The 14,954-nt window shown below is 55.8% G+C and overlaps 2 protein-coding genes across 2 annotated transcripts; one reads left to right on the forward strand and one right to left on the reverse strand.

Moving 5' to 3' along the window:
- Nucleotides 1–2,278: 2,278 nt before the first annotated feature.
- On the reverse strand, nucleotides 2,279–3,654 carry GGS23DRAFT_607653 (uncharacterized protein; the record flags this gene model as incomplete). Its single annotated transcript, XM_051520080.1, has 6 exons — nucleotides 2,279–2,362; nucleotides 2,443–2,521; nucleotides 2,634–2,767; nucleotides 2,803–3,006; nucleotides 3,133–3,336; nucleotides 3,496–3,654. The coding sequence occupies 6 exons, from the start codon at nucleotides 3,652–3,654 to the stop codon at nucleotides 2,279–2,281; spliced, it is 864 nt and encodes a 287-aa protein (XP_051368012.1).
- Nucleotides 3,655–6,058: 2,404 nt separating this feature from the next.
- Nucleotides 6,059–6,523, forward strand: GGS23DRAFT_607654 (Thioesterase/thiol ester dehydrase-isomerase; the record flags this gene model as incomplete). Its single annotated transcript, XM_051520081.1, has 1 exon — nucleotides 6,059–6,523. The coding sequence occupies one exon, from the start codon at nucleotides 6,059–6,061 to the stop codon at nucleotides 6,521–6,523; it is 465 nt and encodes a 154-aa protein (XP_051368013.1).
- Between the last annotated feature and the right edge of the window lie 8,431 nt (nucleotides 6,524–14,954).

The following is a 14,954-nucleotide window of genomic DNA, read 5'->3' on the forward strand; positions in this document are numbered from 1 at the left end:
CCAAAAAAAAGGGGGGGCTGGGAAGGAAGCATTATCCGGGTAGGCGTTGGCTGGGTTTTGGGCGGTTGGATGGTCCCAGGACCCGAAGAGCCGGGTCGCCTCTTCGCCTACGCGCATATGTATGCACGTATCGGGTTTCATACGCGATGCCGTGTGTATATATACGTATATATGCATATAGCTATGTATATATGGGCAAAGTGGGTTGTCGTTGCGGCTGATGATACCTACCCCTAACCCATTCACCGGCCGAGCGCGATAGACGCCCCAGATGTCTCGAGAACGCGCCCCCTTTTGGAATCCGTCTCCCGCCCAGGATCACCGGCGAAGGCGCCACGTCTGCGCTTGTCCTAGACTGCCCGTCGGGATGTAGGTATGTAGGCGCGTTTTCTTGATGAACAAAGAAGGGAAGATTACAGCTGCACATGTATGTGTGTAGGGGTGTGTGTGTGTGTGCATACACAGGCACATACATATGTAGGTATGGACGGATGGACGGATGGATAGAGGCATGTCCATGCAGACCGCCATTTTCCTCCGCCTCTCCAGGTCCTGATTGGCTCTGCAAGCTTTTCCTGGTGGTAGGTGGTATGATGCATTCCTTTCGCGGTCGTAATATTGGTTATTCGCTACATATGTATTTCCGATTGCGAATAGCTTAGCCCGCCACGCGCGCGAGGAATATCTACATGGCTATCGGCGTTAGCATCCATCCTCTCCACCGCAGCCGACTCGGTTTGTCTGCATCAGGAGCGGCTATTCTGTCGGAAACCCCATGCCCTCTGTGCTTGTGTTTGGGGGCGGGGGTTCCGTATTGTCTCCTGGCATTAGACACGTGTATGTGTAGGTACGCAGGCGGGCGACAGCGTTTACCAAGATATGATCTAGGCCTAGCTCATAGTCATATTTGGCTTTCGACCTTGAGACCCCCTCGATGCGTAGGTGACTGTGGAATCACATCTTCGCTTCTCTGAAGGTTATTGCGGCAATCTCCCCTAGACCAGGTATACTATGCACTTCGCACTTGATCTAGGCATGTCTGGTCATAGATGGTCTGAACTAAAACACATGCTGCACTGGTCTTACGGGGTCCAGCATACACTACCCGATCCAAAGTTGCTCTTGAGACCCGGAGAGCAGCAGAGATGTGTTGAGTTAGTGACAGCTTTGTCACCGGCGCAACATTAGCAAACAATACCGCCGTCATAAGTCCCCAACTAGCGAATATTCGGGTGTCGTGGAACTATCCAGACCCTAAGAGCATATTCAGCGGCAATCCTCATCTGACCATAGAAGTAGAATGATATACGCACCTCCCCTTGACCCCGTACCCTGAACATGGCACCTCTCCGGCTGTTCATATTGCCATCGACGCCAAGCCCTGACTCTCAAAGTCACTATTCAGACAATACAGGGCCGACGACGGCAACGATAACAACCCACACGGCCCCGTTTCTATCGACGCTCGGAACTAAGAAACGGAACTCGACGGCGTCAATTTACCGCCCCAAGCCATGAAGGTAGTCGATTTAAGCACCATCGTCCTCTGCGTATCCTACGTAGCCGCTCTCTGCGCCGTAGTGATTTACGCCGTGACCACTCGGTGGAGACTCCGGCGGCGCTGGAAGAAGAACCTGATCTGAATAGAAGCGATCGGCGTGCCATATGATATTTATATTGAAACGTCGATATACCACGGCTCCTGCGGCTAGTAGGACGGCGTATTTGGGAAGTCGATGCAGAGCTACTCTCCGCCGACCCCCCTTTTCCCACACACCTACATAAATATTTCACGCCACGATCCGGAAAGTATTATCTGGGAAGATGGAGAAAACCCCTCATTATGCGCTCCAGACCATCCTTGTTGCGGGATGATAGTAGTTATCGAGAAGAGCTTGGCAGATAGGACACACTATCCAGTCAGTCAGACCTATCACACACGCTCTCTCTTCCGAACCCCGGCTGGCTGTGCTGTTTGGGGACTGTTCCGATATTAGAAGGGTATGTGACATTGACATGGGTAATAAACTCATCGCTACGATACGACAAGGGCACGGTTACTTATCACGGAAAGTTCAGAAGAAGAAGAGTCCCCAGTGCCGTGGCGGAGTGTTGTCCTAGAAATGGCCACCAATTAATAGTATACACGATTCTATAAGGCCGAAAACATCTCGGATTGACCTACTATGTCTGCTTGAGGCAGGTAATAGCCTATGCTTGCTTCCTGCGAGAAAGGGGACTAAAGTCTCACAGCGCCCATGGCCCACCTTATTATTCCCTATTCCAGCTTTCCAAGTCTTCCGCGGATCCAGGCTCCGTAACCCGCGAAGAAGCCGACCCGATTCCACGAATCGCAGAAGGGCTGCAAGAGAGACGTACCTCTCCCGCACGTACTGCTGCTCGCCGGCCTCGTCTCGCGCCTCCAGCTCCCAGGCAACTAACTGCATGGGACACCTTGCTCAGACATACCGGACACAAGCACGAAGGTTGCCGGACATCTTCCGCCATCCCCCGTCGTGGCCTGCATGGCATATGCGTAATACACTTAGCGGTCCATTCCAGGGCAGTGCCCAAGCTCGTGTAGCACTGCCCTCGCTCGGCTAGAGAGCCGTAGGTCTCTTTAGTCATCTAACGTTGATGGCTGCTCTTCTTGAAGCGTTGCCGCCTCCACGGCCGGCCCCGAGAGCCCAAGCACGGCGTGATTCTGCCTCCTCTTTCTCGCAGCCGGTTGGGGGCCCTTGGCTTCGCATCTATGACCAATGTAGGCCTTGCAGTGAGAAGCGGGCCACATGTGGCCGTGACCCATCGTGGAATGGCCATCGAGGAGAGGATAGGGTTGTACCGCGAGGTGGAAACCACACCGGCCCGACTACCTCCATACGCCCTACCGCAGCAGAAGTCATCATCTTCGTCTTCGTACATGTCGTGGTCGACTAGTAGGACGATCGAGTATGCGTCAGCCGAAAGCACGCCGATGGTAGCACCGAGAAGGTCTCCCAGGTTCAGCTAGCCCTCGAACAGCCCGTCTAGAGACGGCCTAGTCCAGATACGGGCGCAGCTGGAATCTGTGGCAAGGCCGACGTAATCGGTACTGCTGCTTAGCTTGCCGGACTTCTTCGTCTCTTACGGAACGAGCCGCAACTGTTGTGGGAACACTTTAACGGGTAGGCCGTGGTAAAACTCACTCAAGTACCTAACGATACCCTCTGAAGATGGTGGGGTCAGCTTCTCCTCGCTACGCGGGGGCTTCCCCGACGCCGAGCTGTCTCCCTTCTCCCATGAACCCCACGCCGGGGCAATCCGGGGTACGGCGGCCACAAAGAGAGTTTTGCGCGCCTAGATCAGTTTATTCCGCTATCTTTCGTCGAGCCAAGACCGGAATAACTGAGGCGAGGACCTGGGATCCCAGGCCAGCTCGTCTTTGGGCAGGGCCAACGGACCGGGGAAGGCGTCGCGTAGCTCGACAATATCCTGCGTTAACTGCCCTAGAGCCACGGCAATCTGACCCTTCTTCGCTAACGGGCTGTAACCCGACCTCGTCGTAGCGGCCAGCCTCCTGTTGGGTCCAGTCCGCACGAACCCAGCTTTCTGAGCGTACGCCGACAGCTCTAGTTGCAAAACATCATGCGCACAGGCGTCATGAGGCTTCGGCATGGTTTTCTCTGCTTTGGAAGCTCGTGATGATGTTCAGTTTAATCCAACCCCTGTAAAGAGTTCAACGCAAGCCACAAGAGTGACCGGAGCTGGGCAAACAACCCTGGCTGCTACCCGGTGTGATCTAGAAGCAACATTCAGGAGACAGGGGGCAACCAGGGGTAGGGGGGAAAGCCAACGCACATAGCTACATACACCGGATATAGTGAATAGGTATATGCGTCTATGCACATAAACGCTCCCCCCCCACTTGAGCACCGTCCTCCTTTTCTACCGAAGCTATAACAAGTAATAATACAACTCTCTCTGCTGGCATGGTTGATCACATCAACGGCTTGCCTGCCGTATAGCATGGAAGATGAAAATTTTTGAAAATACAACTATGTGGAAGACCATCACACACCCGCACACCCCCGCATGGAACACCCACGCGTATCGCCCCGTAGACACAGGTAGGTACATAGGGATACATCCTATCCATCCCGGGATAGAATCCCCATCCTCGCCTTCACCCACCCATGCTCTTATTCGTGTCCGTATATTTTCATCCGAGCCTCTCGCAGGACCTCTACGGGCGCGAACCTGCCGCCGAACGTCGACAGGTACCAGCCGTTCTCTAGCGTGAGCTCCGTCTTGTTGTTACACTGCCCTAGGCATCTTCGCAAGATTAGAGGTGTGTGCTCAGGGACAATATAACGTCTCTCCCCCGTCCCCAACCGACAAATCAGAAACACAAGCGAGTATAGCTAGGGGGGCAAGGAAAAGGGGGGGAGGGTTGCCATTATCGTCTTGGCTAAGACCTGTATAGCACAGAAACCGGCAATCGACCTCGGGGTCCGAGTGCCGTATTATTCTCACTCACCTCTTGACTTTATCTTCCAGCGGCGTTTCCCAGCCCATGCTGACCGCGGATGAAGCATGTTCGGCCATGCGTATGACCTAGGCTGCGGTCAGATCTCCTGGTTCCTCGGCAGAGGCAGTCGAGGGGCTCGATCTCCGCCGCCAGTGAGAGCCAGAGGACTACGTCCGGTCTAAGCAAGCAGCTGCTTAACTTACGCAATTGGCTTGGCTCGGTGTCATCTCGACAACATGCATGCCTAGGGAGAGGGGCGATGGCAGTGGGCGGGAGAAGCGCCGACACCTGCGCGACAGGCGTTAGACAAGGAATAAAAATGGCTTTCTATCGGAACCCCCCTCGACGACCTCTTCTTCGGTTTCCATGGGAGCGTGCCCGAGAGAACCTAGGATTATTTACGTACGGAAACGGATCGTGGTCTGCTAGAAGCAGAATTAAATGTAACCCCGAGCCAGCGAGCGAGTCGATGGCGTAACATCGGAAACCATCGTATTCTTCACGGAGAGGGGGAGCCGTCGACACGTAGAATATCAATATTAAATCATCCTTCTGGATTCAGGTGCCGGCTGTCGCGTAGGTATTTATATCCCCAGCTACGGAACGGTGCTGCCGCAGTTCCTTGCGAAGGATTTTTCTTTTCCCGCATCCAACGGGATTTCTAGCCCTGGGCGGCGACGCTGCGAATGGGCACCACCAACGGTGCCAGCCTGCCCCCCACCAAGTTCCGTTTTATTCCCAATAAATTGGTCAATAGGGATGCGATACGGTCCATTCCCGTCCTCGTCCAAGATCATGCCCGCGACGAGCGTTTCGGTCCGCACCCCCCCTGTGGTGTGTCGCACCGGAAATGTGGGAAGGGGGGCCAACGGGAAGACCACAGGGAAAAGAACTCTCTACCCCCGGCACGCATCGCCGTGTGCATAGAATCTGCCTGTAGGCACGATGCTATATCAAAAAGATTCTATCACATATGGATTCCGACCTTTGAAACGGCGACAGAACAGATTCGAGCGCAGCCAGGAGCGGGAAAAAATATTCAATATTATTCCAACGCATATCTACATATATTACAGATACCTGTCACATGTAGAATTCAGGTATGATATGCGTGTATACAGATATATCAATAGCTCTCTATCGATCCGTGTTTTCCACCCTGTTTACCTCATATGGCTGCTTCACTTACACCGCACAGGGAGGAATACGGTGATTATGTAACCGCGATGCATTGTTTAATTCTCAGTAGGTGGTAGATATGTAGGCGGCCAACTGACATCCAGGCCACCACCAGCTGGGGGCTGGTGCAACCCGCGCCGGCGCCGGCCGTCGAGTCCGCGGCAGCTGGCAGGTCACGACCTCAAGTCAAACGAATTCCCGCAGTGGAATCCGTCCGATGACACCATCGATTCCTCTGGCATAACGTGTTAGCAGATCGACTCGCAGCCCGCGAAAGCCCGAGGAGAGAAATAACACCGCTCGCAACTCCGTCTCCCACAATCAACGCTCGAGTCCTCCGGCCGATCGCAGCCCGGCCCGTGCGTGCGGCAAATGGGGTCCGACGGCGCGGACGACGGCGCGGCCGTCCGAGCCCACATCGAGCAGCTGGTGGCGGCGCAGCGGGAGAAGTCGCCGCTGTACGGGTTCCTGCTGGCGGGGGTGCGCGTCGCGGCGGCGTCGCGGGGGGCGGTGACGGCGCGGCTGGCGCTGACGCGCAACCACATGAACTCGGCGGGCGGGCTCCACGGCGCGGCGTCGGCCGCGCTCGTCGACTGGGCCGGGGGCATGGCGATCGCCAGCTGGGACCTGCGCAGCCGCACGGGCGTCTCCGTCGACATCCACGTCACCTACCTGTCCTCCGCCGCCGAGGGCGACGAGATCGAGATCGCCGCCACCGCCGACCGCGTCGGCGGCGCCCTCGCCTTCACCCGCGTCGTCATCGCCAAGGTCGTCGACGGCCTGCCCGGCCCCGTCATCGCGAACGGCTCCCACACGAAGTACGCCAAGCAGCGGTAGCCGCCGGCATGGTCTCCGGCACCGCACCCCCGCTCTCTCTTTCTCTCTCAGCAGGATGGTGTGATGGTGATGTGACGGGACAGTTTCCGGTTGCGAGATATTTGCCTCGCTTTCCGGGTAGACGGCAGGAAGGGGCCATTTTTTCGGCAGAAGAGTTGTGACGGTGGAATGCGCGCATTGTTCGTGGGTCCCTGGCGGGAGTCTATAGACCATGTTCTTAGAGTATAAAGATTGTAACTGTACACGGGGACAATCTCTGAAAATAGGGGCCATCCTGGCACAAAAACGTGTCACATTACGGGGCCCGGCTCTTCTATAGTGGTAAATTGAGCCTCGCCCGCATGGTAAGGGACAACCTGCATAGCCGGAATCTAGAACGTGCTGTCGCTACCGAGTTCTGAGCACACCGTTCACAGCAGCACCCTAGCCAGTTCCAAATTATCTTTCTCACACCTTGCTACACCGCCGATATATACCCAACTATGGCGAGCCGGACTAAAAACTTTATACAGCGCGCGGCAAAAGGGGCGCTTCTACATACCTACATCGATGGAAAGGCATCGCGGGCGTTCCGGGACCCCGGGGAATTCTCGTCTTCGTAGCGGCATAGCGCAAGGGAGGGGTGGAATTAGACAAGACATATGGCATCTCCTATTTCTTCTGTTGACGCTCTCCCCAGGGGTTAGGGGGGTGCGCCCTTCCTCAGGGTAACTAGAGTCCGTGGTCCGTTGAAACGATCTACGGCAAACTCGAGACATCTACAAGGTCCCACGTAGCGAGAACCGGAGGAGGGTACGCATGAAAACTACTTGGGGGCGCCCGGGCATTTGTATTATCACGTCTCAAACTGGGAGGCGGCGCTGCCGTGGGCCGGAGAGGGCAGGGAGGCCGTGCCCTAGGAAGAAGCTACGCTCGATAGTTGACCGTAGAAGCCGGCGTGGAGAATTGTCTACGCAAAAGAGCGAGATAACTCTGGTGCTACGGGGTAGAGAAGCATCTCGGAGGGATCACGTTATAGTTCTATGTGCGGCGAGGACACAGCGGTGTCGTGGGCGCGCATCTACAGTCTTCCCGGGACGAACTGGCGTGCCAAAGGCATCCGTGTCTCTATATCTCTCGCCACCTCCTCGCCAGAACTCGTCTGCTGACATTGTATCACATACCGAGGACGCGGGAGGCGGGATTCGCGGAGTCTCGCAAAGGCAGTGGCATTCTGGAAGGCCGTCTAGGAGATGTGGCAACGCTGGGAGCATCCGTTCGGCGTAGCTGCCGGCATCGTCTCGGTCGTTGAACGTTCGCCTGCGGTGGTCCCGTCGCCGCTAGTTTCCCGAAACCGAGTTGCGAGGTGGATTACGGGTGCCGGATCGATGTGGGCTTATCGTCGCGCGCCTATCGAGCAGCCGTAAGGTCAGCGCTTCGAAGACAGACAGCGTCGCCGGGCTCTTCGGGCCCGCGTTGTAGCGACGGGATGATGTACAGACGCTTACTGATGTCGAGCCCCCGGGCTGGATCGCGAGAGGCGTTTCTGATGTGTCCGTTGTATCGAGGGACAAAAGGTAAGCGAGCCAGGAGAGCGCCTTCGGTTACGATATCACGATGGCCCAGAGTCTCCTCTGCGAAGGCGATGCAGCATAAGAGCACGAAGCTCGGGGGCGCCGACGAACTATCAGGCGAAACCTCGGGACGCCGCGTTTGCGAGTAAGAGAGAAAGAGAAAGAGAGAGAGATGTCCAGTACAACGGCGGATAGAATGCATAAATGGGGGCCTTACTTGATCGCCGCCAGATTGAAGAAGTACATGCTAAATCGTCGTCTCCCGGGTCCGCACGTAGATCAATAAAGGAACGGTTCGGCATTTCTAGTCTGCTAGATTTAGTCCCCCTCCTCCCCCCCGGGAACTAAGATATACTAAGGTATACAAGATATACACGGCGCTATTCGCTGTAGAACGGAGTTTGGTTCTTGTGCCTCTTCTGAGCTTAGGTCCCTTCGATAAACATGGAACCGTCCCACCGGACCGTAAGCCACATCCCAACGGCTCGCCGAAGCTGGATTCCTTATATGAGCCACGCCGGCATACAACAGCCGCGAAATCTGCCTGCCACTTGGAGTGTCACCCTCGTCCATATCCTAGCGCGCAAAATCTAGGTAGATAGGCTTCTAGAACGATGGGTGCGGAAAAGGGGGCTGGATTGCCCTCGTGAGATTGGTATTCGCCGGGGCCAAGATCTAGAGGGGTCCCCCGACCCCTTGGAGGGGGGCGGGCAGTAGGGAGGGACGCTTCTGGAAGTCTACGAAATCACGGCACAAATTATCCATCGAGGGTTCGTCGGACGAGAGAGGTTGGGCTTTTATTGAACATGGCATTATTTCGCTGCGCGCTGGGTCGGGCTGGCCGAGCGCGAGGACGCCAATGTAGGACATCTAGAACTTCCGACGTCTCGCTGGCGCTGCAGCATTGGCCCTCAGCGCAGGCACAGCCAGTGTATACAGTCGGGGTCCGCCTCACCAATCCCTCACGTCCTAGCAGCCCGGGCCACAGAGGAAACACGCCTCTCGCAGCGTGCGAGCACCGAGATATCGTTCCCTCTGAACATCGCCGACGAGGACGCCGCGGTGGAGAAGCCACGCGTCGACCACGCCCTCCCCCTAACTCCTCCCCCCCTTTTTTTTCCCCCTCCCTCTCCCTCTCCTTCGCTCCCTCGCCCCCTCGCCCGCCCTCCTCCGCACCGGTTGGACGATGAGCGTCGCGAGACAGAGCGTCGAGTTGGGCGGGTGGGGCGAAGGGGTCCCATAGGAATCGGATCGAGCTCGCGCCCGCAGGCGAACCAGCAGCCCGACCCGACCGCTCTAGGCGTTATCAGTTGGGCGGAGATCGAGATTCGCGGGATGGAGCCTGGTGATGGGGGGTTGATAGTCTAGTCGCCAGAGAGATAGAGAGGAGGGACCGAGGGCTCTCCCGTAGGTAGGTAGGTAGTTAGGTAGGCTCTGCACGCTGGCGAGCGACGACGGTGGTACAACGTCCACTGCTTGGCCCCCCCCCTCCTCTTCCCCTCCCTTTTCCCCCTCTCTCCAGGTATGCCGGCCGGGTCTTTGCAAGCCTGAGCGCGCGTGAATCGGTGGTGCCAACTAGGCTAGGCACGTCTCGAAGGACGGCCTGCACTGAGGTACTCATACGATCGATGGAGGGCTAGCTTTGAATCACATTTTATTTGGTGTCTTCCACTTAGCTTACTCGCTGGCGGTATGAGCGTATCCCCCCCCCCCCCCCTTCTCCTCCCTCTCCGCCCGGCCGAGGTCATATGCGCGACCGGCTAATCCAGGACGTGCCGGATGCGACGGGGATGTACGCAGGCACAGTAGCGCTAGACGACGCTGTAGGAAGATCGTTACGAAGAAGTCTGGCCTTGTTGCCGTCCGCCGGGGGGGAGGCACTGAGATGGCGGAAGACGCCGAATTACACGCCGATAATGCTTGCAGTCCGGCTTCGCAAGCATGAAAAGCCTCCACACCCGCATACGCCAGCACGCACGCACACATATACGACAGGTCGTAAGGCAGGCGTCTTGGAGCATGTGAAGGGGGAGCAGACGTGGCCGGCGGCGAGACGCATTGGATCTTACTACTCAGCGATACTTGACAGCAGCTATTACTAACTTATTAGGCACACCCATGTGGCAGAGAGAGAGGTAGCAGCACTCCCCTCCCACCCTGCGTTATGTGTGTTCGTAGGCAGGTCTAGGTAGCTCTTATTCGAGGACTACCGGGTAGGTTGGCCGTCGCGGATTCGCTCTCGGGATCTTCTTTTTGTTCCTCTTCCCCTCTTATTCTTCCCCTTCCCTTTGGCCTTGTCTCCGTTTCACCATTCATCCCGCCGTGCATAAAGGGCCTCGACCGGAACTACCGGCGCATACGCCCGGGACGAACAACGCATGAGCGGGAACGATTTCTGATGGCCTTGGTGATTAGCGATCCTGCATCCCCTTCCACTGATGGCGTGAGGTTCCAAGATTTCCGGCGCGGGAATCGATGGGAAGACTTCCCCAGACTGGATTACACGTAGCTAAGCGGGCTGTCCCCAAGATTTGGGCTCTATTGGGAATTACCGGGCCCTGGGTGGCGTCGCAGCGAAGTCCCACTTGGACGAGGGAAGCTCTCCTAAGCCGCCTCGTATCTCTGCAGTTGAAGCATGCGTGTGTGCGTGTCCCCTTTACATTTTGAACGCTGTGCCTGCTGGCAAGGATACCATCCACACAGTCTTCAATACTGTACATGTAGGTAATGAGAGAAAAGATAGAGAGGGGGAGTCGTGGTCGGGCTTTCTGCACCGCTATCAAAATTTTCTGACAGGATCCCATTTTAGGGGCCACGACGTGCAATGAAGGAGGAGCTGAGGACAGAGAGAGAGCACGAGCGCGAGAGAGAAGGGAGGATGGGTGGGTATGCAACACCCCAGACCTCGCGTCAAAGACGCCCGCCGAATAGGCAGATAGAGGAAGAAGAATAAGACGAGGAGGAGAGGGGAGGAGAAGGGGGGGGTGGGGAGAATATTCCACGCTGAGAAGATGGACGTCGTCGAAGAAGAGACGGAGAAAGAAGCAGCCTAGGTGGATTCGAATGCCGGTGGATTAGGGACGCCCAGTCTGCCATGGTCCGCGAATGGATGTAGGCATTCCGAATAGGGAAAATTCGCTATAGCATTGTATCGTAGGGGACGACAAGACGGGCTGACAGCACCCCGGTTCGTGACCGGTGTAACGGTAAGGTGAAGAGGTGGTGTGTGTGTGTCTCCATGCTAGGGAAAAAGGCATCCCGGCGCTAGCCCAATCGCTGTCGTCGCCAGCCGGACCGCAGCGAATTACGGGAGGAGAAAGGCCCTGCAGCGGCGAGAATTGATGACATGTCTCCAATACATCGCGCGTTGTCGTCGGCGGAGGGGGCAGTCGGTCCAATTCCAAATCCACACGCGGAGTCAGGTAAGCATAGATGGGAAGAACATGACAACGTCGAATCTGGTAGCTGATCGACGACCAATGCGCATCGTACCTTGCTTGATGACCCTTATTTTAGGAGGGGGTTGGTTTCTGCTCCCCATCCTCTTCTCTTCCCCCTTCTCTCTCTCCTCTCCCTCACTCCCTCTTTACGTGTGCGTGTCTCTCTCCGTCTCTCGCACTCCCCCTTTCCCTTCGAGCTGTAGGCCGGTGGTCCCAGCAATGGCAAGCTGGGACGAATAGAGCACAGAGCGGCCGCTTAGCTTGCATATGCGAACCCCGAAATAGAATCAGGACAGCTGCGAAGTAGCAATTCAGGCCAGACAAGGGGCACACATATTGCAGTCGTGGCTCGGGGTTTTTTTTCTCCCTGTCCGCTGTCTCTCCCTTAGGCCCACGAAAAATGAAAGAGGATATTGAAAAAAAAAAAAAAAAATAGATAAATCCAGGAAAAGAAGTGGACACAGGAAAGAGAAGAGATCTGAATTACAACAAAATAAGACTATTGCTATTATTGCTATACATGCACGCACGGAACATGGTGTAGCCTTTAGGGCAGGCCAATACTAAGTTGTATCGGGACACGCAGTTGCATCGATGAAGGAGCGCGCAGCTCTGCGGCGAGGCAGACATGATGAGCTGGGCTGGCGGGCGAGTCAAATCGCCGCAGGCAATTTCGGTTTGGCCGTCTTAACCCCATGTCCAGAGTACTTGGGGCCTTTCGTATAAGTTGTTGCACTGGGGTCGTGGTATATAGCAGCGCATTATGGCCGAGTTTTGTGTCTCAGGTCTATCTCAGGTCTCTCTGGGGATATTAGTCGTTTCATTTCCTTTCTCCGCTTGTTATTCTTGCCTGTTATGCTCTGGGTTGGCTTGATCGGGGTTGCGATCTACCCTACGCATGTTATCTGCATGCTTGGACTTATGGCTTTGCCTTGGTTAGCGAGCTTGACAATGCGTCAAAGTACATCCGAACGTAAGCACGTAGGTACCTTCATAGACGAGAGGACAGACGTCTTCAGTGGGGAAAGCTCGGTATCGTAGACGGGAAAGGAATCGTGAAGGCCAGGGAGCTATGACCTTCGAAGGGGGGGGGGGTCGTTGTTAGGAGAGAACAGCGTAGAGAGAGAGGGGGAAAAAAAAACAAAGCCACGATGGTCCAATAATTCCTAAATCGACGGTGCGGCACGGGCCTGCAACATACCCGGAACTATCCCAAAGCCAACCTGTTATTCTCAACAGTCTCTCCGCTTTCAGCAACCAGCGGTGTAATTGTGTGGTCGTTCTCGATCAACCAACGAGCACCCGTAGTCGACTGCAGCAACAGCTATGTATGTCATGCTCGGGTACCGCTGTGGCCGACGAGCCACATATTGCCATTCTGAACCACATAGGCACATATGTGCATTCGTATACATATACGTACGTAGGTATATCCATTCTGTCGTTCACATGGGGCGGGTGGGGGATGTCTACCTAGGTAGAGACGTACGTAGCATGGTGTCGGTCTCTAGTCCTAGGTAGATGTACGTATGTATGTAGGTATGCAGCAACGGAGGAGAGGTAGCAGTGTGTGCACACACTTACAGGGTGTCTGGCGGTAGAGCCTACGTATGTAGGTATACCAAGAGAGCCGTTGGAGGCAAGGTAGCGCGCGTGAGGGTGGGACAACTCAGCACATGGCACTTGCAGTAGCAACTGCATCGCGGCGACAGGGTCTCGTCTACGTGTGTACATAGATAGATAGGGACCCAAGGTAGCAGTGTCCTCGTGTAGAGCGCTGCGTCGTACTGTAGGGATCCGGAAAAGGACATGAATCCGCTCTGGTAAGCGGGCCGGACGGAGGCGGGTGTCGCAGCGCACGTGGAATCCGGAGACAGGGCAGAAAAGGTCAATGAAGTGCCGATATTCGTCCCACGCTATAGTGTGCCCATGCGTTGTAAGGTAAGGGGTGTGTGAGATCGACAAGGTTGGCCGGTGCTACTGAGACTAGGAAGTTGTACCCTACTTGTTCGTTGCAATCTGGGATGCGGAGATCAAGAGGCGGGAGGGAAATGAGGATGACGAGCATCTGATACAGCGACGAACCCGGCCTATAAGCTCTATGCGCGTATAACACGTAGGTACTTTTTAGCCGTCCGCTGCCTTTCGACGTGCGAAGTCATCCGTCTCATCTTCCAGAAGGGAGAGAAGAGGGTAAGAAGAACGAGGACCGGAGGGCGAGGGACCGTGTGGGAGAGAGTGTGTGCGCATGGATGCAGCAGTGTCTGATCGGTTGGCGAGTCAAAGCCAATACGGTGTCGTCGCCTTCCCGGACGAGAGCAGCCCCCGAAGATAAGCGGTCGAGAAGACGCCTCGTCGTCTCCGTCACATTCCTTGGTCTGGAAGCATTAGCCGTGGATTGTCTCGGCCCTCTCGACCTCCACGTCGTCCGCGTCCTTCGCGAGACCTTCTCGATCATAATTAGCCCGTTTGTCCAATCTGGGGTTCGGCCCATGTGGCTGGAAACCAGCCCGTTCGGGATGCTCATCCGGCCTGTGCGTTTGCGTCGGAGGTGTGTGAGCCTGGGTCCTTGACCAGAGAGTCGTGACAACGTGACGGCATGGCGTCTGGACTCCCCTGAGAAAACGTGACAACGGATTGGATCGCTCCATTACTGGGTTCACCTGTGTGGTAGCCGGGGGAGAGCAGCCATCGAATAGCGGCGGTCCCCATCAGGGCTCTTTTTTGGGGTCTTGCCGCACGTGGCAATTTTTGCGATACGGGTAGGTATAATTAGGCGTTTCTTGCCTTCATTCTCGCCCTCGTCCTCGGCCTCGTGAAAACGGACGACGACGTGAAAACTTCGATCCAACCAAGGTAGAGAGAGGGGGATTCCGCAAGTCTCTCTACACCCCCCCTTCCAGCTGTTTCCACCCCGGCAATTCGTCACCCGAAAAGATATCTGGGTGGGGCTTTCGGGTTACGAAGCATCCCATCTCGCGAAGGAGTCGGATTGAAGCGAGGCATAGGTACATAGTTGATCTTAGAAGAGGCTGTCCTCACCACTGCCCATTGCAGCGCTTGACGGTTGCCTTTCGTCCTCCTGCTGCATAACGCAGTTTTCAGGGTGAAACAGCCGATAATTGGCGAAGAGGATATGCGGCTTCCCCTCCACCCTCCTAATGCCTCTCACCGTAACTGGGATCGCATAGGGTTGGCTGAATATGCATTGGTAGCCCAGGGGTGGGGTGTGCTTTTTCTTTGGGCATGATCTTCTCAGGCGGGTCAAGCGTATCACTGCAGAGAGAAGGAAAAAACGAGCGAGATACATCATGTAAGCATATTGAATCACGTCCATGGTCTGATCACAAAGCCAACCGGGAGAGGTGGGAGGGGTCCTGCAGCATGAATGGCCAAGGAGGAGGGTAGGAGGGGGAAAGCGACTCTGCACTGCTAGAG

This window comes from Durotheca rogersii (assembly GCF_024521655.1).
Source record: "Durotheca rogersii strain YMJ 92031201 chromosome Unknown GGS23scaffold_34, whole genome shotgun sequence".
Classification (NCBI taxonomy): domain Eukaryota; kingdom Fungi; phylum Ascomycota; class Sordariomycetes; order Xylariales; family Xylariaceae; genus Durotheca; species Durotheca rogersii.